At 38.2% G+C, this 24,559-nt stretch overlaps 2 protein-coding genes across 4 annotated transcripts in view; one reads left to right on the top strand and one right to left on the bottom strand.

Annotated features, from left to right (window-relative positions):
* dgkh (diacylglycerol kinase, eta) overlaps window positions 1-12,040 on the bottom strand; it is a 54,368-nt gene extending 42,328 nt beyond the window's left edge. For 2 of the 3 annotated variants that reach the window (XM_060876417.1, XM_060876418.1), the window contains exons 1-2: window positions 11,819-12,040; window positions 9,850-10,008 (exon numbers count right to left, since the gene is read on the bottom strand). In XM_060876417.1, the coding sequence (XP_060732400.1) occupies window positions 9,850-10,008; window positions 11,819-11,866 (207 nt within the window). In that variant the 5' untranslated portion in view covers window positions 11,867-12,040. Of the gene's footprint in view, window positions 1-9,849; window positions 10,160-11,818 lie in introns of those variants that run through there. The other variant, XM_060876421.1, reaches the window with a different exon arrangement.
* A 1,874-nt stretch (window positions 12,041-13,914) lies between these two features.
* The window catches only part of vwa8 (von Willebrand factor A domain containing 8), a 62,119-nt gene continuing 51,474 nt past the window's right edge, over window positions 13,915-24,559 (top strand). Inside the window, exons 1-12 of the mRNA XM_060876416.1 lie at window positions 13,915-14,168; window positions 14,431-14,508; window positions 17,979-18,109; window positions 18,247-18,357; window positions 20,486-20,653; window positions 21,320-21,484; window positions 21,565-21,614; window positions 21,709-21,817; window positions 21,912-22,016; window positions 22,409-22,531; window positions 22,752-22,886; window positions 23,173-23,250. Of these exons, the coding sequence (XP_060732399.1) occupies window positions 14,039-14,168; window positions 14,431-14,508; window positions 17,979-18,109; window positions 18,247-18,357; window positions 20,486-20,653; window positions 21,320-21,484; window positions 21,565-21,614; window positions 21,709-21,817; window positions 21,912-22,016; window positions 22,409-22,531; window positions 22,752-22,886; window positions 23,173-23,250 (1,383 nt within the window). The 5' untranslated portion in view covers window positions 13,915-14,038. The remainder of the gene's footprint in view (window positions 14,169-14,430; window positions 14,509-17,978; window positions 18,110-18,246; window positions 18,358-20,485; window positions 20,654-21,319; window positions 21,485-21,564; window positions 21,615-21,708; window positions 21,818-21,911; window positions 22,017-22,408; window positions 22,532-22,751; window positions 22,887-23,172; window positions 23,251-24,559) is intronic.

The raw sequence follows: 24,559 nt of genomic DNA, 5'->3' as shown, positions 1-24,559 counted from the left end.
GTGCCTGCACCACACACAGACACACACACACACACACACACACACACAGGATGTGCCTAGTGCCAAGATGGACTGCTACAGTAAACACAACTCCTTGATGATTTTCGACTATGAGTGCGTATTGCCTGACAAACTACGAACTGAATTATGGAAAGAATTTCCAAGGGTTCACTAGGAACAAGGAAATGTGCACAGACAATAGTATATCCATTGGAAAAGTCTACACATCTCTGTTAAAATGGCAGAATTTTGTGATGTCAATAACAAATCAAGATAAATTCTGTCAGATCTGACTCTTAATGTTAAATTAGAACATATAAAAAAGAAGTGGAAAAAAAAAAAAAACATAAATATTTTTAGTTTTAGTTTTAATTGCACATGTGCCAACACCCCTAAACTAATATTTTGTTGAAGTATCTTATTGACATTACATAACTCAGTCGTATTGGGTTGGGGCTTTAACGATGGCACATCCTGACTTATCAATATTTTCCCACTCAGAGGGCAGTATTTAATATTTAATGCCTCATAGAAATAATACAACTCCTTATCTCATTTAATAACTTTATCTCTGGATTTAATGTCACTATCTCTAGTACTGTAAGTACTGTAATAATGCACTACGCCTTATGTAGAGTCATAAAATCATAAGGGTCCTTCTATCTAGTGATGCTAAACATCATCTTCAAGCAAAAGAATTATAAATAACTAAATGAATATAATGACATTCACGAAGAATATAACAAATTTTACTATATCAAAGATACTATACAGAACATAGTATATAACAGACATAATTATATATAATTTACACACACACACACACATATATATATATATATATATATATATATATATATATATATATATATGTGTGTGTGTGTGTGTGTGTGTGTGTGTGTGGTTACAGTCGTATGCAAAAGTTTAGGAACCCCTAACAATTTCCATGATTTTCATTTATCAGCAATTTCATTTTGACCTATCAAATAACTGAAGGACACAGTAATATTTCAGTAGTGAAATGAGGTTTATTGGATTAACAGAAAATGTGCAATATGCATCAAAACGAAATTAGACAGGTGCATAAATTTGGGCACCCTTCCCATTTTGTTGATTTGAATACCTGTAACTACTTAGTACTGATTAACTGGAACACACAATTGGTTTGGTGGCTCATTAAGCCTTGAACGTCATAGACAGGTGCATCCAAACATGAGAAAAGGTATTCAAGGTGGCCAATTGCAAGTTGTTGTTCTCTTTGACTCTCCTCTGAAGAGTGGCAACATGGAGGCCTCAAAACAACTCTCAAATGACCTGAAAACAAAGATTGTTCAACATTATGGTTTAGGGGAAGGCTACAAAAAGTTATTGCAGAGATATAAGCTGTCAGTGTCCACTGTGAGGAACATAGTGAGGAAATGGAAGACCACAGGCACAGTTCTTGTTAAGGCCAGAAGTGGCAGGCCACGTAAAATATTAGAGAGGCAAAGGTGAAGGATGATGAGAACGGTCAAAAACAGCCCACAGACCACCTCCAAAGACCTACAACATCCACTTGCTACAGATTGTGTCAATGTGCATCAATGTGCATCAATGCGCACTTTGCACAAGGTGAAGCTATACGGGAGAGTGATGCGAAAGAAGCCTTTTCTGCGCACACGCCACAAACTGAGTTGCTTGAGGTATGCAAACACACATTTGGACAAGCCAGCTTCATAATGGAATAAGGTGCTGTGGAGTGATAAAACAAAAATTGAGTTATTTGGTCATAACAAGGGCCGTCATGCATTGTGATTAAAGAACACATGCTGTGGGGCTGTGTGGCAAGTGCCGGTAATGGGAATCTGGTTAAAGTTCAATATCAGCTCAATATCAGCAGATTCTTGAGAATAATGTTGAATCAGTCACAAAATTTACGGCAGGTCTGAAGTTACGCCAGGTCTGGATATTTCAACAAGACAACGACCCAAAACACTACTAAAAATCTACTTGGGCATTTATGCCGAGGAACAAGTACAATGTTCTGGAATGGCCATCCCAGTCCCCAGACGTGAATATCACTGAACATCTGTGGGGTGATATGAAGCGGGCTGTCCATGCTCGGCAACCATCAAACCTAACTGAACTGGAGATGTTTTGTAAGGAGGAATGGTCCAAAATACATTCATCCAGAATCCAGACACCCATTACAGGCTATAGGAAGTGTCTAGAGGCTGTTATTTCTGCTAAAGGAGGCTCTACTAAATATTGATGACTTTTCTGTTGGGGTGCCCAAATTTATGCACCTGTCTAATTTCGTTTTCATGCATATTGCACATTTTCTGTTAATCCAATAAACCTCATTTCACTACTGAAATATTACTGTGTCCTTCAGTTATTTGATAGACCAAAATGAAATTGCTGATCCAAACACCCAAATATTTCTAAAAGAAAATCATGGAAATTGTCGGGTTCCTAAATTTTTTGCATACGACTGTGTGTGTGTGTATAAATTACATTTTTTTCTTTCTCTGAATAAGAAATGTATTCAAAATATTTGGCATTAATTATTAGATAAATATTGTTTGATTATATTAAAGAACCTTGTCTTATGCAGTACATTCTATCTGACTGGATTTTTCAATGAATGGACTCTAAAAGTCAATCCTGACCAGCTTAAATATTAACAATGTACAATCAGGTGATTCAAGGAATATAGTTATAAAGGGCTTGGCCTTCTTTGATTCACTGTTTATGTAAAATTGAACAAAAAAAATTGTCCTCCACATGTCAAACCTATACGACATCATACAACAATGAAATAAATTGAATGAACAAATACAATGAGGTACTGTAGTTCCAATCTGTCCATGCTTTCAATGTAAGTACCGGCACTGCATAAATAAATTATGACCATTACTTAGAGTTTTAGTTAGTGGCTTGAGTGCTGTAAATAAGTGGTGATCTTTCTGTCTACAACATTTGGCATGAGGTTTTGTGGCATAAAATGCAATCGGAAGAATACATTTTAATGTTAAAATTCCATAGTGCTACATTCCAACTAAATGATCTGCATTTAGTATTAAAACCCTAAACCAAGATATCATACCAATGTCTACTGCTGTTGCAAGTCTAATTGAGGATCAGTGATCCACTTGCTCTTGATCTAAAACTGTTCTGGGTGAATATTAAAGTCAGAAAAGGGACTTGCTTGGAAGACTAGATTTTAAACAGTGCTATGACTGTGGCAGATGGTTCTGCTTTGAGCTTATGATTTACGCCATTTATTTTATTTTTAAAGGAATGATATGTGGAATTACCCCCGAATGTTTTCACCTTAAGAATCTCACCTTTGCTTCGATGGTGATGCTGCAGAAGCAGATATTCACACATTCTCCCCATCAAACAATTACAACATGAGACTCTCCAGTTTCATGGATGGCACAAAGTAGCAACTGAAAAATAAATGATCTTTGGTGAAATCACAAAAGAGCAGCAGGGACACGTTGCCTCCCCGGTGATGACTTTTCAGGCTTTGTGTTAGCAGAGCATGATCAGAGCCCTACATTAACACAAACATGCCGTTGCCACCATGGAAGTTAAAAATACCACTTTCACTAAAACTTTGCAGTAGGGTTTAAACTGGTCCAGCAATTACACCTTGTCAAATGTTGCACATAATTTTCTCATCTCCTGCGACACAGAGCCATTGTGTACAGAGGAGGCAGCACACAAGGTAACAATTACACTGGTCAGGACGCTCAGGCGTGGGGAGGCGGAAGGAATGACAGCCACTGAAACACTGCTATACAGTCAGCAGGGGAGGGAGGAGAGGAGAGAACAGCCATTAAAGCTGCTTAACAAAGAAAAGAAGCTAGCTCCGACTTGCCTCCCCTCCCCCAATATACACACATAATGCAAACATATATCTTCCAGACAGCCTATGAATACAGTCCTTTGGCCAAAATGTGGCAAGTGCAATTACCAACTGTAATGTCATATCTAAATACAGTGGTGTTTAGGGTCAGGAGAATATTAGTGTTTGACACAGTCACACACCAACCGATCAATCATTGCGAAAAGAAATCATGTGAGATGGGAAATACTGTATCAACTGGAGCCACTAGGATGAAAATAGAAATTACATAATGAGGGGAACATATTGGCTAATTCAACTTCCTCCAAGGACAATTTTCTCTCTAATGCTTTGCTTACAAACCCCTTGTGAAAGAGCAGGGAATCATATTTGAAAGGAGAAGCTTTGTCTAATCTTCTGGCTCCAACAGGAACCCAGTAACTCTGGAAGCAAATGGGTTTATAGAGGGATTTCTGTCTTTACTCCCTGTATTATCAACAGAGCTGATCTGTAAAATCCCCACTGTAAATCAATGAACATAGCCCATGATATATGGGAAAGACTTAGTACCTTTAAACAGAAAAATACGGAGTCACTATTTCCCATGAACCTTCTGGTTTGTAAAGTGGATCACAGAAATAACATGTGATTGCTGTGTTATATGCTGTCTAATTCTCTAATCTGACTGGTCTGAATGGTTTGATTTGTTTTCTTTTTGTAAAAACCTGTAGTTATTGGCAAACGACTTGTATAAGAGGGACAAAAGAATTTAGCATGTGATAATTGAGCATGTGCTGTTGGATTATGTTCATATGGGAATCACACAACCCCATCAGTGACTATTTACTTCTAATATAATCTTATACTTTACGCATATTTGTGTTTTTATTCAGATTTTATGCTTAGTTTCTCTTTAAGAAACGAGAACATGCCAATAGTGACAGACGTTTGCAGTAACATCTTCCTAATATAATTTATGTTACATTATCTATGTGTTTTCTCAAGTGTTCACACTCTAGGTGTATTCTGTATGTTTATAGGGACAATACATTTGGTGACCCTGACATTAGATTCAGTTTGTTACACATCTGCTGATGCCAGAAGTATTACAAGAGCAATCAGTATAACACACTGTACTGCTTAAATTTTCCATTTTTCGAGAATGTTGTCTCTTTGCATACATACAATAAATGTATTACTGGACATTTTTACAGCATTAGTTATCTTCTAATTAATGGTGCTTGCAAAGCAACATTATTACTATTGTGCCGGACAAAACTTCGGCGCGTAACTTGTCCTGCAGCTTTTGTCCTAGACCCATGAATGACATGTCAAATCGACCGGCTCATTGAGGAGAGGTGTGCTATGACTTTTATAAGCGATCCGAGTACCGGTACTTCCGGTACTGGGTCTCAAAGTGGCCTTTTTTCCCATAGACTCCCATTATGAACTTTGGAGGTTTATAACTCGGCAAGCTTTCGAAGTATCTACACCAAACTCGGCCAGCTCCTTTAGGGTGATACTCTGAACAAACTTTTAAATTGGTGTACCGACTGGCCTTCCGGTTGTGCCGCAGCCCCGCCCCCAAAATATGCAAAATCAAAAAACTTTTTACAACATGGACATGTGACATTAAAACACTCACAACAATGAGGGGAACTTCCTCACGTGTATTTTGATGACGTCACGTGAAGTCACGTGAAAATAAAAAATTAGCACAACATGGACATGTGACATATCAAAACACTCAGCACAATGAGGAAAACTTCCTCAAGAGTATTCAGATGACGTCACATGCTCGTCTCGACTAGCCTCCGGGATTTGCCACGTGCAAGCACCATTCACATTTTCTTCAGGAAATGTACGTTCTAGTTATCTTATCTCATACTTATCTCATGATACATTTTGCAGAAATATCCTAATACAATAAGGCTTTTTGGTGCTAAGGTGTAGAAAAAATAATTCAGTCTGTTGTATTTAGTTCGTGGTCTTGAAGGTTTGTTAGTAGCTCATTAGCATTAAAGTATAGCAAAATAAATAAACTGGAATGTTGGAAATAGGGAAGACCTTTTAAAGCTTTACTTGATATCAGGATGTTACAGGTCTTCTGCTTGCACTAAGTGGAGGTCTGAACAACTCTGAGTGGGTGTTTTAAGATTACTTAATTATTCCACTGGCAGAGTCGAACAGTCTAACTCCTGTTGTCTGTGCAGGAAGTGTTCAAATTTTGTCGTGAGAGCAAAAAGGAAAATTTGATTTTACCTAACCTAATTAGATTCATGTTAGTGTAATGCCGCCAAAAATTACGCCTGCACCTGCATGAAATTAGAGCCCTATGTGTGAAAAATGGATGATCTGACTGTATAGCAAACTACAAAAACAGACGGTGTTTATTCTGCTTCATGCCGGTGGCAATTCCATTCTTCCAGCTCCACTATCTAAACAACAGTGCATCTTATTCATGCATTAGAGCACAGGGCACAGGACACACAGAAAAAGCAGATATCCCTAACTCAATAACTTGACTTGTCAGACATGATTGCAGACCTCTCTATCAGTCTTATCATGGATTTCCCCTCCTTATCAGTACACCTGGATCTGAGCTTTCTGAGCTGCACTTGCTCTTACATTAGGAATACGGTAGAATGGTACATTGGTCTCCTGGTTTCTTTCACTCTTTTGTCATTTTTACTGGTAAAGCAAATCAGATAAGACTTAAAAACAGTATGTAAGGCTTGTCTAACACTTCTGGCTGTAGCATCCAGTTTCATCTGTGCAATTTTTCTATGCATTATTAATGACATGTCTGGTCAACAATATTGTTGTAAGCTTTAAATGAAACAGCTGTGTGCATTTCAGGTTTTAATTGCACTATAAAATTTTCCCAGACCATGGATAATCGCATCACTGCACATGAAAACAGAGTAACTGTTACACTGTTAGATTTTTTGTGCATTAAAAGTTTAAAGCACTGATATTCACAAACTCTTCACACCTTTTTATGTAAGTTTGATAGTTTAATGGTCTCTACCATTTAAAGGACAGTAATACACATAAAGCAAAATTAGATCTCACACAGCTCTTGTGCCGAGGAATCAAGCCTCAGCTGAGGAATCAACAGAGTTACTGAAAAAAGGGAAGTCTAACTATATGTTTACTTGCATCATAGGCATGAAGTAAACAGTCCTCATATAAACAGCTGAAATAAATGTTGCATCATTTAGAGTCAATTGAATTTTTTTTACAAAAACCTTTTACTTGGCAACAATTTAGCCATTAAAATAATTACTAATAATTATTAAATGCATCTACAGGCAGAATCAATGAGAAGAATAAGAATTAAAACTTTATATTACTATATTAATAACTAAATATCACTGCTTTTAAAAATGCTCCCTAGCAGTTTTATCAGAAAAAATATATATTTTTTTCTATTATTTATTGATATTTATCTGAAAGGCTGCAGTGTTGCCCAATTTTTTACCATGCTTTCATAGAAAACCTGCAACAGGCATCACAAATAGCCTGAGTGTTGAGTGGGAAACCTACTGAATAAACACTGAGTGGTGCCGTGCTACGGAAACCAAATCTACACCTCATAAGACGAAGAGATTAAAACAATTATTCATTTTGTTTGCATGTTTGAAAACTTATTCTGTCAGTGTAACTAATGTTGAAAGCCTCTGAGCATCCTGTTCAAAGCCTACTGCTGCTACACCTTATACTGATGAAGACGGAGGCCTACCAGCTGGTCGCCATGGCATCAGCAAATCAGGGTGAAAAACTGCCATTGCACCCCTGCAGTAAAAGATCCACCGCATCTGGACAGCTGTGTGTGTGTGTGTGAGTGTGTGTGTGTGTGTGTGCGTGTGAGTGTGTGTGTGTGAGTGAGTGTGTGTGGGTGTGTGTGAGTGTTTGTGTATGTGTGTGTGAGTGTGAGTGTGTGTGTGTATGTGTGTGTGAGTGTGTGTGTGTGTGGCTGTATATAAGTGGTGTGTGTGTGTGTGTGTGAGTGTGTGTGTGTGTGTGGGTGTGTGTATGTGTGTGTGTGTGAGTGTGTGTGTGTGGCTGTATATAAGTGGTGTATGTGTGTGTGTGTGTCAGTGGACGAGGAGCAGGCAGGAAGCCATAGACAGTCTCTATGATTAGCCAAGTTGTGCAAACAATGAGGTGGAACACTCAGAGGCTGTGTGCTCCATTACTGCTAATCTGCACACATCACAGCCCAGTGCGCAGTCTGCTTCGGCAGAGGTCCAGTTAAAACAAGTCCAGCAGCTATCAGAAAATAACTTAATTATTTCTCAGCTTTGTTCTTTTTTAAAAAGTTATACTGCATAATGGCTTTGCAATACGACAATGTCAAATCAGTACAATAATCAATTATATCACTACACATTTTGGACATCACAGAAGATGTATATAGGCAATATAATTACTAGAACAACAAACTAAATTTTTATTAAATCTTTGAAAATGTAAAAGGATGCAATTTTAGATTGATTTCCTTTATATGTTCCCTTCATCCTTTTGCAGATATTAAATGAAAGCATCACTAAACGTAGATTATTTTTTTTTTTTATTTTATTTTATTTTGTCATGCTACATGTCATCTATTCTGTTTTTGGCTATTTTGGTCATTAGAGATTATATTGTGTGCACATACTGTACAACCCATACTGTACAGCCTCTCTTCTGTTGCTCGCACACACACACACACACACACACACACACACACACAGACACACACACCTATCTTGTAAATACACATAAGCACATACTAACTTTTTACACATACAGAAATTCATTTAGCAACCATACTGCGCTTATGTTCCCCGCTGAGGATACAGATGTCCTGTTTAGGGCTCTTAAAGGGGCTGAACGCAAACGGTACTCTTAACATTAACCTTCTCAATAATTTAAGCTTTATTTTGAAAAAGAACTACTCTTTCCAAAGCCAGAGTTTAGGTCTGATTAGTAACCTATTACAGTATGTATATAATCATCTGTAATTTCTTACAGCTCGCTGTTGATTATTGTTGTTTTTATTATAATATTCCTCTTAACACATAACAGCATATGCAATATGCATAAAAGCATAATGCAGGTTTTGCACACTTATTGTAATGTCATGAGGAGAACACCTCAGTTATTAATGGTATTGATACTGTCTTGTGATCAGTAAAGAAATGTGAAGATGAGGGATAGAATGACAACTTTAAAGAGCTCTCTCAATTCCTGTTAACATTTTAAGGAGTCTCTATTTACCCATCTGTTGTGTGTAATGGGCTCTTAATTAACATGTCAAAAGCTTTCTTGCATTGGTTCATGATCCAGAGCACAAGCCTCTAAATATAGCCTTCTTAAATAATGTAGTGAGGCTAGAGAGCAGCAGTCAATAATTGAGGGGATCTCATACTAGACAGAAAAGAGGAACTTTTTTCATGTCAACAAGTTTCTGTGCAGTCATTTCACCTAAAGTGGCACCTAACTGAGTACTGGACAGAATGCCCAAAGAGCAACAAGTAGTCTGCTATTAAATGAGTTTATTCCAGTGAATAATGATGGAAATGTTGATTGGGAATGTTTAGAGATCAGCGGCATGTAAATCTAAATACATCAGAAAACGAATTGGATTTTTTCCCCTCACTAATAATTCTTGAGTATGTAAAAGCAGTGCTATGTCCATGATTACATTATGCTGAATGACTGAATCCAAACATCATGTTATTTCAACAAGTAGCCTGTCAACAGGTTTGATCAATTTATAAGAGACGTTCGTGGCCATTTAAGCGGTTTAATGGACATCATGTTAATAGTGAAACGGTGCACAGCTTAAAAGACAGACAGAAAGAAAGAACAAGCGTTAGTACAGAAGTCAGTGTGTGGTTTTGCTCATGCACGCAGGCCAGAACTTGAACGCGTGTAAGCACTGATGATTTTGGATGAATTGCTATGAGACATTTATAGTCACATCACAGGTGATGCATTAATATAGGCACGTTTGGGTCTCTTACCTTGCTCCGGATCTGGCCCGACGTAGACACTTTCCTGATGAGCTTCTGCGGCCCTTCCTGCTCGCCCTCGCTGTCGGACGACTCATCTCCAGCTCCCGACCCTCCGGCGGCTCCAGACCCCGCGCTGATGTGCTGAGTGGCGGCGGCTCCACGGGGCTCCTGTGGTGTGACAGCGGAACTGCGATGAGCGCGTGCTGCCGCTCCCTTCCTTTCCACGAGCCACGGAGAGCCGCACAACGGCTCCACAGCGGCTCGCTTCGCCGTCATTCTGCTCGCTTCCTACTACCCATATGCACTGAGCTCAATCCTACACACTCTGTCCTACACACCGCATACTGTCACGATGGGCATGTCGTACGCAGCGCTGCCTGTCGGGGAGGCTTTTATTTCATCCTCAAGGCTGGTGCTTACACAGTCTGAAAGGCTTCACACCATTATTATTATTAGTAGTAGTAGTAGTATTTTTTTTTTTATTATAACAAGAGATCCGGGAGGAAATGTCTGTAGCAGACCCTAGTGGTGGCTCAAACTCACACTGCAACAGATGTTTCTCTGCACTAGGCTGATGTCTGTGTACTATACTGTACATGACTGAAACAGGTCGTTTATAGGATATAGATACAAGATTTATAAACAAAGTTACACCTAAACATGTGCCACATAGGCTTAGGCGCGTGCAACTCATTTCTATACTGATTTTATATGAAAGAAATATAATTTCAGTAAATTTGTTCCCCCCCCCCCCCCCCCCCAGCCTAAGGCTTTAAGGGTTCTTAAAGCTTTTTACTGAATGATTTGTTATAAAGTTTCAGTTTTAGGCTTTTTATGGCTCCACCACGAGGATCATCAGTAAAACAGTTAGGGACTCATGTGCACTCGGATTATGTACTTGATTACTTTCACCTGAACTACTGACAATAGACACGAGCATAATTTTATCATAAGACAATGAAATATCGTATTTCTATCATGTATTATTTGTGAACACACGTGTTAACAACAGTGAGCCAATCACCTTGCTGTGATTGTAGTCGACCGATCACGTGACAATATCCTATTCTACAGCGTTCTATTCTGTTCTATACAAATTCATTTTGAATCTAATTAAACCCACAGCACACTTTACTGTACTCTTCTATTTCTTTAACATCATTGCCTGTTTAATCACATTGTTCTATTATTCTGTCCGAACTTTCCATTATTCTATTCTATGCATTTTTCTTCACTGCTCTATATAGAATTGCATTTGTTTCTATTCCATTTTCTGTTCTATTCCATATCATATGCCATCAAGTTCTATTCTATCATGTCATCTATCCAAAATGATTCAAAGTACCATATTGACCGACTCAACATTCTATCCTATTTTATACCACTCTATACTATTATTATCTATTCTGTGATATTCTATTCTATGTTCAATCGTATTCCATTCCATCCTGTCCTGTTCTGTTCTTTCCCTTCTCTCATACTCTCAGTAGTGGTTTTATGTTTACTGACATTCACTCTAGTGAAATTCTCCAACTCTCTGAATGTTGTTTACTTCTACTTTTTAACTCGCCCCAGAGTAACAGAGCACAGGTTAAAGGGATGGAGCTGTGAAAGTGTAACAGTTTGGCTTTTTTTTTTTTTTTTTTTTTTTTGGGGGGGGGGGGATCTATCTATCTATCTATCTATCTATCTATCTATCTATCTATCTATCTATCTGTCTGTCTATGTATCTATCTATGTATCTATCTATGTATCTGTATCTATCTATGTATCTATCTATCTGCGTCTATCATCCTGTCCCTTCCTCCGAGCGCAACAAAAGCAGGAAAACGCACAGATTCCTAGCGGCACCGGTCTCTGCTCTACAACCAAACCAAAAGCTCCTCCCTGTGTTACAGAAACCAAGCTTAATCAGTGATGAAGAATGTGTCCTTCCTCATCCTAACTCCGGTGAGGAAATCAGTGAGGTTGTACTCACCAGTTCTTCCCAAGCAGGGCTCCGTGTGTACTGGTGCTCATCGTCCATATTCCCAAATCCCCCCGCTGTCCCGCGGCCACAAACACCAGCGCTTTACACACTTTCAGACTAATGTTTAGGTGAATTAACGTGTTAACGTGTACACGGACACCGTGGGTGGATTCTTCAACTCACTAGTAGCCTGTTACGGCTTCTCCACTCCGCCACTTATCACTTCCCTCCTCCTCCTCCTCCTCTTCCTCCTCCTCCTCTTTCAGGGTCTCTCCAAGGGCTGAGTCTTCTGAGCCACGTGATAAATGTCAAGCCGTAAAAGGAAGTGGACTGATTGCCATGGCTACGTACAAAAACCAACCACTGGAGCTTGTTCTATTTTGACACACTGGAGAAGGGAAGCTGGACGTTCTAGGATGTAGCCTATGATGTCATTTGACCTGATCCTTCCACAAATTCAACTAATCCTTCCTATTTCTTTGTTGAGATGATTTGAAAGCAAAATCGGCACAGAGAAATGTTTTTATTATGTTAAAGATATAAGATCAAGTGAACTGGAGCTCTGTTTCCTAATCAGGTGAAGCAAGGACAAGATGAAGTTCTCCTCAATAAACATCTGGGTTCATTGAGAGGTGAACCCAAGAGGTGGCTTGATAGACTATACATCATCCCATCATTTATTTATTTAGAAAACATTTACAAGTATACAAGCTAGATTACAAGCGTAGGAGAAGACTGCGTCTAGCATTCTGTGTTGTATGGTTTTCTCTTTCTGAAAAGGTCACAAGTAGAAACCTTTTAGCAAGCTAGAGTCAACAATCCATGAGGAACCTTTCTGTTTTCTTTCAGAGTTCAAGCGTTTAGCTGTTTGAAAAATGAAATGGTGAAAACAGTTTCTTGGAGATTCCGATGCACCAAGGAATTCACTTCAAGAATAAATGTTTATATGGAGTAATGTTCACAAAATTGTTTTAAAACAATTCTGGGCTTGTTTCCCAGATTAAACCTAAACTGTAGCTAAAAGGAGAAGTCCAGTGATGAGTAACCACTGATGCAGCTTAACACAATATTGTTGCAAAACCGACAAAACTGCCCACTTTCTGTAAAGGAAATACTTTAATAGGCTTTAAGCGTATTAATTAAGCTGATTTGATCTTTCGAAGCAGTAATCGATACAGGGGTTTCAAGTATAGGTTAATTATAAGACCAGTTAAGTAAAGATATAAAAAAAAAAAGCAAAATGTATTTTATAAACAGCTTGTAAAAGCCAATCAAATCAATAAATTGTCTCAAATAATAATTGGTTTAAGGGTAATTTTAGCTTCTTACAGACATCAAGTTAAGGGATCACATTCGAACAGCCTCGATGAATAGACTACATTCGACTAGATAAAGTATAAAACATTGTCAATGAATTACACAAACAATCTATGATGATTGGTGTCTGTAATATGCATTCGTTGCAACAACAACAACAATTCCATTTTATATGTATAGCTCTTTTAGCAATGGACATTGTCACAAAATAGTTTGTTCAGTAATCTATAAATCCACGATATAAAATGTCTCCCCAATGAGCAACCCAGAGGTCACAGTGGCCAGAAAGAAACTCTCTGAAACTACATGAGAGAAAAACCTTGGAAGGAATCAGACCCAAAATTAAACTTATCCATCATCAGGGTGTCACTGGAGAGTGTGATTCTAAATCTTTCCTTCTATAACTGTGTAGTATTTGGTAAAAACTGTGTAATAGGGAAATTAATTTTAATCATAACATGAAGTCTATGTATATGAAGTTATCAACTGTTCACTGATTGAGACTTGAGTGCAAAACTATTCATATGAATGTATGTTATCACAGCAACAATAACATAATAATAATAATAATAATAATAATAATAATAATAATAATAATAATAATAATAATAATAATAATAATTATTAATAATAATAATAATAAGAAGAAGAAGAATTACGAGAATAATAAAGTCATTATTATTTTTCTCCCACCTTCCAAACAGACATACATTTTTCTCGGAACCAGAACGGTGTGTTTTGTTTCACACGGAGCGATTATGAGCCGCATAAGCTCTGTTCGTCAACTATTTTCCTCCGCAGAGCAGCTTCTGCCGGTGGTTTAGGGAACTGAACATGGAGGAAAACATTAAATAACGTTTCACAATATTCGTTTGTTTCGCTGTTTGACCTTGATGTTTTTTTTTAATCACCATGCAGTCACACATTTTAGTCAAAGGAACAGCCGCAGCTGTGGCTGCACGAAGACTCCGGACTATTTTGTGTCCCTTCGTGTCCAGAGAAGGATTTAAACATGAGGTCAAACTCATAAACACTTCATCAGGTAGAAGATAAGATGCACGTTTTAAACTCCACCTTCAGCTTTTAACACCCTGATATTTAGATTAGAAATCCTCTGTATTTCACTATATCTAATATCTAGGCTTTGCTAAAGTAGAACCAGTCAGTTTGGGAAAATATTTTAATAAATAAATATGTTTGCATAATAAACAAATAAGTATAAAAACCCTACTGTTATAACCCTACTGTTATAACACTGTTATAACGTTATATAACGTTTGCTTTGATCATGCTTTGATTGACAGGTGACACAGTGACGATTGGGGAAATCTCCTATAAGCTCAAGACACCAAGAAACCCTGAACTCGTACCAGTGAATCACAGTATGTGTTTTTCTCAGTGGAGTTAATAATTAACACTCTTATTTCTCTGAAATGTCAATTCTCAATTAAGTTAAGGTGTTCGACTACTGAACCGAAGGTCATTGGTTTGAATCCCAGGTCCACCAAGTTGTCACGGAAGGGCCCCTTGAGCAAGGCCCTTAACCCCCAATTGCTCATGTGTATAAACTGAAATAAAAAAAGTCACTCTGGATAAGAGTGTCTGCTAAATGCTGTAAATGTAAATCTGTAAATGTAAACAATAGACACAAATCAGTTACAAAATTGGAAACAAAATGGAATTAAGGAATAAACATTTCTTTTATTTATTTATTTATTACAGGGACAATGCATATTAATAAACATTTCTGTCAATATGCCAGAGTTAGCCAGATGGCTATTTTTCACCTGTAGTCCCTAGACAGATGGTAATAGTCACCCTAAAAAAAAAAATAAAAGTAAATAAAAGTACATATTGAAATAACAATAAAACTACAATACATTTAATAAAAGTACTAAGTATTAGCTATAATGTACATTAGAAACACAAGACGCCAGCAATCAAACAAACATCAGACAAATACATGAACACATACGCACACAATAAACAAAAAACCTTCAGGGGGCAACAAGAGCAGGTCAAAAACAACAAAAGCATTTATTATGACTTCATCATAAGTCAAGTCAAGAAGCTTTTTTATTGTCGTAACCATATATAACTGTTGCAGCACACAGTGAAATGAGACGTTTCTCCAGGATCATGGTGCTACATAAAACAAAGACAGAGCTAAGGACTTAGTAAGTTAGTCCTAGATACATAAAGTGCATCTGTGCAACCTGGTGCAAACAAAAAGTGCAGGACAAAAGACAGTGCAGACAAAAAATTACAAGACAATACAAAAAAGACAACACACAAAAGACGATAAACAGAAACAGTGATTACCAGCGTAAACACTGTATGTTCAACAGTATTGTGTGTGCAGAAATACCGGAATGAACTGAACTAGTATTATTGTAGCAGTTACTTGAGATATTGTAAAGGATTGTGCAAAACAGCAAATGACTGAAATGTGAGACAATGTGCAAAGAGGCAAAAGTGTGCAAAAACAGCACGTAAACAAGTTGTTGGATGTATATTGGAAGTGTGTGTAGTTGGTGTAGGTCTGTGCAGTCCATACAGATGATGTGCGTGTGTATGTTGTGCTCAGTACAGTTCTGGTAAGTTATTAAGGAGTCTGATGGCTTGTGGAAAGAAACTGTTTCACAGTCTGGTCGTGAGAGCCCGAATGCTTCGGTACCTTTTTCCAGACACCAGGAGGGTGAAGATTGTATGTGAGGGGTGTGTGGGCAGGAGGAAAATGACTTACAAGTAATTGTAACTCATAAGTAAGTCATTTAAGTAAGTCATTTTCTGTCTAGTAAAGATTTTCTGTCTAGTAAAGATTTTGGATGTTATTTCCTATAAATTTAGCAAAAGTCTTAGCAACAAAGTCCATATATTACGAAAGTGGGATTGGATTTTGAAATATCTGAATTCAGACATTGTGTACTAACAAATATAGAAACTTGAAAGAGAGATAATAGAGAGAAATTAAAAGACAATAACGTTTATTATTATGTATATCTGTAAATAGTGACATATACAGCGTTGTCTTCTTGAACGGAATTGAAAAGAAAACGACAGAAACGTATTTCTGTTGGTTAATTCTGTAATATTTCTTATGCCATCAAATCTCTGTTTAACTTTGAGCAGTTCTAGTTGTGTGATTGAGCCATGTTACTGTTTCCTGAACAGAATGACATAAGGGATTTCTTAAAAAGATCTGAACTTTCTTACATGGAGAAGAATTTGCAGGCAACTAAGATAAAAAAATAATAAAATTTAAATCTAAGTGTTCTTAGGCTGAGTATTAAAATATAATCAGTAAGCCTTGTGAGAGCTTTGTTTTCATATTCTTAATGATGACATTGCAATTCAGAATGTTTAGTGATGGAATATACTTCCCCAGCAAGTGCAACAGATCTACTTGTTTTGATAAATTCTTTTTTTGTTTGGTTTTACCCTTTAATTTGTTCATCTGTCATCACAGTCAGCTCTACCCCATCAACTACCAAGCAGTTTACACAATAGGGAAAACTTTTGTCTGGCTGCATTCTATCTATTGTATTCCATTATAATCCACATTACATTTCACTATAAACTATTATACTATTTAGTTTTCTTAGATATTTATTTTTTATTATTTATTATTATTGTGTAAGTATGTCCTTAGTTCAATACATCACATGGTTGTAATATGTATGTGACGAATAAACAAGTTTAAACTGAAGAGGGAAGCAAACCGAAGAGGCAGCTTCCTCTGAGACACATGAACCAGCCAACAAACTGCTGCTTATTTTACTTCCCAGTGCAAAATAACGACACATAGGAAAGACAAATCTGCCCTCTTTCACATACACCAGCTCACAGATACCCACCACTGGCTAGTACCACTGTGATTGCAGGGGAGAGAGAGAGTAATGCCTTCCCTCCTTTTTGCTGTCTTGGCTTTTGCCCACGGATGGCTGTGGCTTCATCAGGATCATCATGCTGAACTTCTGTTGAAGCTTTTTAATTGCTAGTTTTCAGTATTTCAGTGTGCATATAACTGCAGTTCATCACTGTTCATGCACATCTTGGGAAAATCTAGGAAAATAATACATTGAAAAGTAACAATTTCTGGGAATTGATATAAATGTAGAAAATGTTTCTGAAACTATGAATATTCTGTATAGAAATGTTCTGCAGTCACTCCTGAGACAATAAAATTTCTCCATCATATTGAACCTGCCACAGCACTGCTAAGCTGCCACTTTTGGGCAATTGAGCAAAGCCCTTAACCCTCCCTGCTAAAGGGGCGCTGCATTATAGCTCCGACCCCAACCTCCTTAGATGGTATATGCGAAGACAATTATTCCAGTGTGCTATAATGTATAAGTGGTGATAATAAAGGCTTCTGTGGCCCAATTTAATTCATTCATTCATATTTTAATGTAGAAAAAATGTCAGCTCACTTCCTCGGTTTAGCTTGAGCTAATTGATTCCACTTTCTCCCTCCTGCCCCTCCCCTCCGCCGCCACCTTTTTCACCGGTTTGTGGGTGTTTTTCGATCGTGTAGCATCTGTATCTAGTTTTCTGTTTTCTGGCAAACCTTCAGTTATATCAGTTATTTAGCTGAAGCTCATTGAGAAAGGAAAGAATTGCTGAATTCCATAGATTTCATCTCTCTGGTCTAATCAGTGAAGTGAGAATATATAATGTTTATTTTTTTGGAATAAAAAAAGAAACATACGTAATGTTCAATCAGTTTAAATTGCTTTGTCTTGTTTGAGGATTACTAATGGTTATGCGTTACAGCGTGTGATAGCGTTACAATGTTTACATTATGCATATGTCAGCACTGCATTACATTGACACGGTGTGTTTGGCGCAGTGACCGAGTCCATGCCACAGACAGTCGCTCAGCACCTACGCTGGATCATGCAGAAAGATTTGCTGGGACAGGATGTGTTTCTGATTGGTCCTCCTGGCCCTCTGCGCCGCTCTATTGCCATGCAGTATCTGGTAACATTGTGTAACTTTTTCCTTCAATGTTAAATTTTATACCTAATCTGTGCATTTCAATAATGACCTCTCTATACATGCATGCCATGCTTTCAGAAATACATGTACCTGAACTGTGTGCTGGTCATGATTTCTAGGAGCTGACCAAGAGGGAGGTTGAGTACGTGGCTCTATCCAGAGACACGACTGAGACTGATCTCAAGCAGCGCAGAGAAATCCGCTCTGGCACAGCCTTCTACATAGACCAGGCAAGTCTGTCCCCAGCTGGATTTAGGCTTGTTATTATGCTATGTTATGTTATTATGTATCCGATCTAGTATTTTTTTTACTCTTTAATTTCTCTTCCAGTGCATGTCATACAGTTTAGAGTGCAAGACCGACATGCTGTATTTAAACAAGTCAAAAGTATCAAGGAGAATAAAACACTTTCTGCCTCTGTAGGTGGCCCAGCCTTGTTGTTGTGTACTGTATGTTGATGCAATATATGATGGTCTGACTGCTGGTTACCTTTTTTAAAAATCTGAGGACACTTTTGGAGGTCAGACACATAAGAAATTCTCTTATAGTCAATATGATTGTTAAACAAACAGTTTTTGTTATCGACGGTTCTCAGTGCTTCCAACATTAGTCTGAATTACTCACAGACTTAAAGAAATTCAACTTTATAGTCGTTGTGCATAATATATGTAAAAGCCAATGAAATGCAGTTCTTTAACTGTTATGAGGTATCAGTCTCCTGGGCTTGAGTTGTTTTTGTTTTTTTTTTTGAGCCGAACAGCATAGTGAAGCAGTGGCTTGTGTGTGTGTGTGTGTGTGTGTGTGTGTGTGTGTGTGTGTGTGTGTGAGAGAGAGAGAGAGAGAGAGAGAGAGAGAGAGAGTGTGTTAAGTGTCACACTGCTCTCTGGGGTTCTGTGCTCTTTTTTTGACCCATATACAAAGCTCTGTGTATAAAAATGGCTTTCTTTACACAAGCTGTGTCTTAATAGATTGCTTACAATAATGTGGTTCATTTTATCTTCAGACACAATTTTTTAGGCAGCAGTATTACACAGATCCATATTGCTTATCTGAAATCAAAGACCATTGCAAATATGTCTACCATTTTATTTTAATGAATGATCTAATCCAGAGGTGTCCAATCTTATCCTGAAATGGTCAGAGTGTGTATCCTGAAATGTGTGTTCAGGTTTTCATTCCAGTGAAAAAAGAAGCCATACAAGATCAACTGATTAAACAGGTGGCATCCAGTGTTGCTTCTGCTTGATTGACATGAAAACCCACACCCAAAACAATGGTTTCTTTGTGGATGAGATCGGACAGCCCTGAACTAATGATTCAAACTAGCAGCAAACTGTAAGACATTTAAAGGTTCAGGTGACACTGAAGGCTTTAATATCATTGTGGATGGAAATTATTTTGGGTTGTGACGTTGGTAAAACATCTGCCCAAATAACTGCAGCCCAGGAGCTGTACTGTCCATTTGGAGTATTTATGAACATTACATCATGCACTTATCTCTCTCTCTCTCTCTCTCTCTCTCTCTCTCTCTCTCTCTCTCTCTCTCTCCCGTCACTAGCTTAATGGGCAGTTTTAGAGTGGAATTCTTGGAAATGTTTACTTTTAGTTCACTTTTTCCACCTTAGCACTTGACATTTGCTTTACTCCAACTTACAAGACATAGTAATGTCAAGTAATTGGATTCTTTAAAAAGATTAAAAACAGAAGGAACATTTAGGGCAGTCTGATTTGCTGTTTCATTGATAAACACATCACATGGCTGGTGTGTGGCTTTAGCTCACCTCCAGTCTTGTGTCTCTACCGTTTCTAGTAATTATGGGATTATACAGTCTGTGATGGAAATAGACCCAAAGTTTAATTTAGAGCATCTGGCTGCACGTTGGTAGGCCATATTTCCACATAATTAGGCACGTTACTTACATGTTAACCTAATTATATGGCGACTTGTTTTGTGGTCACCGAAGGAGCCTAAAATTTCCTGCCTTTGACGTCAAGACTGACACACATATTTGTATGGTTGCACCGTCATGACTGAAGAAATCTGATCAGTCTGCCCACACGGATTCAAGGTTTTAAAATAGAAACAGGCTGTTTTTTTTGGGCTGTGGGTAAACTAGCGGCATCATCGTATAAACGATACTCTAAACGGACTTTCCCTTGAAAGCACAAAAAATTTGATTTTTTATTTAATCAAATCACAGTTAATTAGCTTTTCAAAAATGACTATAGCATTTATTAAAGGTCACTTGCGTGGGAGCTTTTAATAGGACTCATTTAGCTCATGAAACAGGTCAATAACAAGCTCAGGGTGAGGTGAAGTTGTGCTCTTTGTGTTAGCTGGTCGTCTCATGTGTGCAGTGTGCAGTGAGGGCGGCGACCCAGGGCCGAATTCTGGTTCTGGAGGGCTTGGAGAAGGCTGAGAGAAACGTACTGCCTGTCCTCAACAACCTGCTGGAGAACCGCGAGATGCAGCTAGAGGACGGACGCTTTCTCATGTCGGCCCAGCGTTACGACAAACTGCTGCAGGTTCTATCAACTTATATAAATTGAATTAATTAATAAATAAACTCCCTATGCAGTTGAAAATGGATAGAAAGCGTATGGAAAACTATAAAAATGAATTGTGTTTGAACTGTATGAGTAAATTACCCCTCACAAATATTGTGATCGTAGTGCAGTATATACTGTGCAAAATAATCAGTTCAGTTTAGTCAGTGTAGTTTATGTGTGTTTTCATCAATGAATACTTCAATACTGGTACACTAGGGCACAGACTAAGGATACCACGAGTCTAAAACTCTGTTGGGAGGAAATAATTTATTATTTGTTTTAATAAATATGCCCAGAAATAGCCTTAAAAATCTGTATTCTATTTCAACAGAATATTTGGTTGTATTGTAAATGCATAATAATAAAATCTTATAATAATCTTAGACATAAGATATAATGCAGCACATGGACCTCTAAGATGCTCCTAAAATAACTAAATGAAACATTTCTGCTGTATATATGTGAAACTATAATTATAATAGTTTTTTTAATGAAAATAAACTATAGAAAATATGTAGTGGCATTTAGAGAAACATAAAATAATGATTAGAGGACACGGTATAAAACAGCGCTCTACGCAGAAACTCACGTGCAGGATTTATTTGTGTAAAGTAAATCCCTCATGCTTTGTGCTGATTTTAGGAGCACACTAAAGAAGAACTGGACCAGTGGAAGATTGTGCGCGTAAGTGAGGATTTCCGGGTCATTGCTTTGGGGCTGCCTGTGCCACGTTACAAGGGCAACCCTCTGGACCCACCCTTACGCTCGCGCTTCCAGGCTAGAGACGTCTACTACTTGCCCTTCAAGGTACAAAGGTCATGTCTTATTTTATTTATTACCTCACTGAGTTCAATGCATATCGCTTATATTGCTTGTGCTTTTCTCAGGACCAGCTGGAAATCCTGTATAGTCTTGGACCAAATGTGAAAGCTGAAAGGTAAAGAGAAGTTTAGGGTGTGCTAAATAAATATACCGTATGACACATCCTAATGATTCACAGTAGCCGCAAAACATTCTCTTTTTCTTGGCAGAGTGTCTCAGCTCTTGTCATGTGCTACTACTCTTTGCTCACAAGAATCTGCCAATCTGGGTCTTCCTGACTTTCCCGTAGACAATCTACCATCTGCTGTCAAAATGCTGGTGAGTCGCAGAAGCTCCACTCTGCTGTGGAAAGACTTTGTGTAAAATTGTCATCAACAAGGTAGTGGCTAAACAGGTGATGTGGCTTTTGCAGAACATGTTCCCCATGCTGTCCGCTCAGCAGCTGCTCCAGAGACTCTACCCATATGAGACCATGCTGGGGAAAGAGGGTCGAAATGCAGTGGAGGGTGTGTTCAGTGTAAGTGTTTCTCTCTCCTTCTCTCAATATGTCTCAATTGTATATGTCTCTCTGTTTCTGCTGCTCTCTCAGTCCCTCTGTCCCTTTCATTCTGTATCTCTCTCTTTCTCTCACATTCCATGTCTCTGTCTGTCTCAGTCTTGCAATTTCCCACCTCTCTCTCTCTGTCTCTCTCTTTCTCTATCTTTCTCTCACTCACACACACACACACACACACACACACCCACACACACACTCTTTCAGTGTCTGTTCGTCACCACTTCTCGATCACTTTTAGTCTTTGTCTATTATTTTATTTTCATCATAATAGCGCTCCATTGAGCACTATTGGCACATTGAGACCGCATGCTTTAAAGATGAATACTCCATATTCTTTCTTTCTCCTTCTCTAGCGTTTTGAGCTGATGGATGGAAAGAAGCAACCTTCTCCCTGTGCTGTGGTACATGCTGAGCCAGGGAATACAGGAGAAGCATCAGTTTCCCTCAGTATTGCTGACAAAATCAGTTCCTTCCAGGTCAGGGCTCAACAAAATGGTTCTTTATGAATTTCAGTAAATGACCGAGAAAACAGAAACAAGGCTTTAGGCAAGTTACGCAGCACTCTCTCAAACCAATGTCAGCACAAGCCATAGCACACTATGTGGAAAAGGCAAGGCATTGTAGAAAGGCATTAAGATAGATACGATTTTAAGAGAAACAAGCTTTTTATTTGTCATTTTCACGGAAATGCTGCAGGTTCCAGCAGGGTCACGGCGTCCCCGGCCCCCCGACAGCAGTCCGTCTTTCATCAGCACTCCCACCCACGCTCGCCTGCTAGCAGAGATGATGCAGTCTCACCTCGTCAAAGACATGTGTCTCATTGGAGCCAAGGTACACAAGCAGCTTCCTGAACCACAGCAGACAGGGTTACACACATCAACAGAGTTTTTAACTACAGAGCAGACGTGTGTGTAACTACAAGCACAAAAGAGAGAACAGTATCCAGGCATCCAATTAAAATCATTAAGAAGGTTCGTCACCCCTTGTCGAGCAAACGTTTGTGTTGCGGAGTGAGTTTTGAAATTGCGTGTCTGATTCGTGAGATTAGATCAAGCTGCTTAATAAACATATTAGTATACATGTTTACTCATACGCTTTTTCTTTATTTTCTTTACAGGGTTGTGGAAAATCTGTGATTGCCAAAGAATTTGCTGAAATTCTTGGCTATAGCATTGAGCCAATCATGCTATATCAGGTATAGTGGAAATAACTGACATACTCTTACATAACTTTCCAATATGTGTTATATTAAAATCTATCTAAAAGACATATGTTTAATCCTACAAATCGCTGAGAAACTAACATTTAACTCGGCTTGTTAAACTCAGATAATGTGTTCCTGTATTTAAAGTCATGAAGGAAGAAGCAGAAAGCGGTCAGAACACAATCCTTCGGTCTTATCCAAGCTGTATTAGTTATATATTAAGCACGGCATTGACTATAATGTTTTTATTATTATTTTTACTTATACGAGATTTGGAGATTTTGGAAGCCACTCAGATATATGTCCTTTAGAGTTCAGGTGGAAAACTGATTTGAATTTTGGACATTGATTGTATGTACAGCTAATCCTCAGAGCATTATGGTTGAGTCTTTGTGTTCCTGGCACATGAGCTGCAGCTGCAGACAGAGCTGTTTACTTAGAAATGTTTGGATATGCTGGACAGACCGAAGCTCTGGCTCAGAGCCTCGGCACAGTCATGCCAGAGGTCGTGTACTCTGAGGTCATCCGTCCCACTCATCCAACTCTCCTCACCAATCACGCCAGAGAAGCGACAGTGACACCGTCTGATTGGTCTAATGTGACTTGGGCATTTCCATGCAAGAGATTTGAAAATTAAAAGTAGATGAGATAGTTATAGATATATAATATTCTGTACTTATGTAAAGCTGCTTTTAGACAATGGGAATTGTTTAAAAGTGCTATACAAATAAATTGAATTGAATTGAATTAAAATTGTTTACAGATACAAAAACACCCTTAAACAGCTCATATTATGAGATCAGAGGACTTTTTTATTCTGAGCCCTGAATCTTGACCTGTTATTTCCTCTAATATTCAAGTCAGGAAAAAGCTTCATATAATGTCATCTCCAAGCTGTAGTTTCGTATAATACAGTTGTATTTCAGCAGTTAAGAGGACTATAAACAGGAGCAATTTCAAAGATGTGGACCAGCATCCAATCAGTCATGACAAGGAGTATCTACTTGCATCTCCATTTTTTAAGCTACACTCACATATACAGCGATTCAATCTCTAGTCTCTATAGTATGTAGTATGTAGTCGCGAGTTAGCGTTCCTACTGCTGGCCGCGAAGGTTTATTGTGGCTGGGGCAAATAGCATGAAGTTATGTAAGATGAAGGAGAAGCAGTGTGTGATCCTTGCCACAGTTCATGCAAGTACGCGTTCTACTGTCTTCACTCCCATTGGTAGTCACTGCACCAGGGTGCTCCATATTATTGTTATTTATTAAAGTTAAACTTTGTTGCATCACCAAACATG

This window comes from Tachysurus vachellii, chromosome 8, assembly GCF_030014155.1.
Source record: "Tachysurus vachellii isolate PV-2020 chromosome 8, HZAU_Pvac_v1, whole genome shotgun sequence".
NCBI classification, from domain to species: domain Eukaryota; kingdom Metazoa; phylum Chordata; class Actinopteri; order Siluriformes; family Bagridae; genus Tachysurus; species Tachysurus vachellii.
This window is presented reverse-complemented; position numbering and strand designations above follow the sequence as displayed.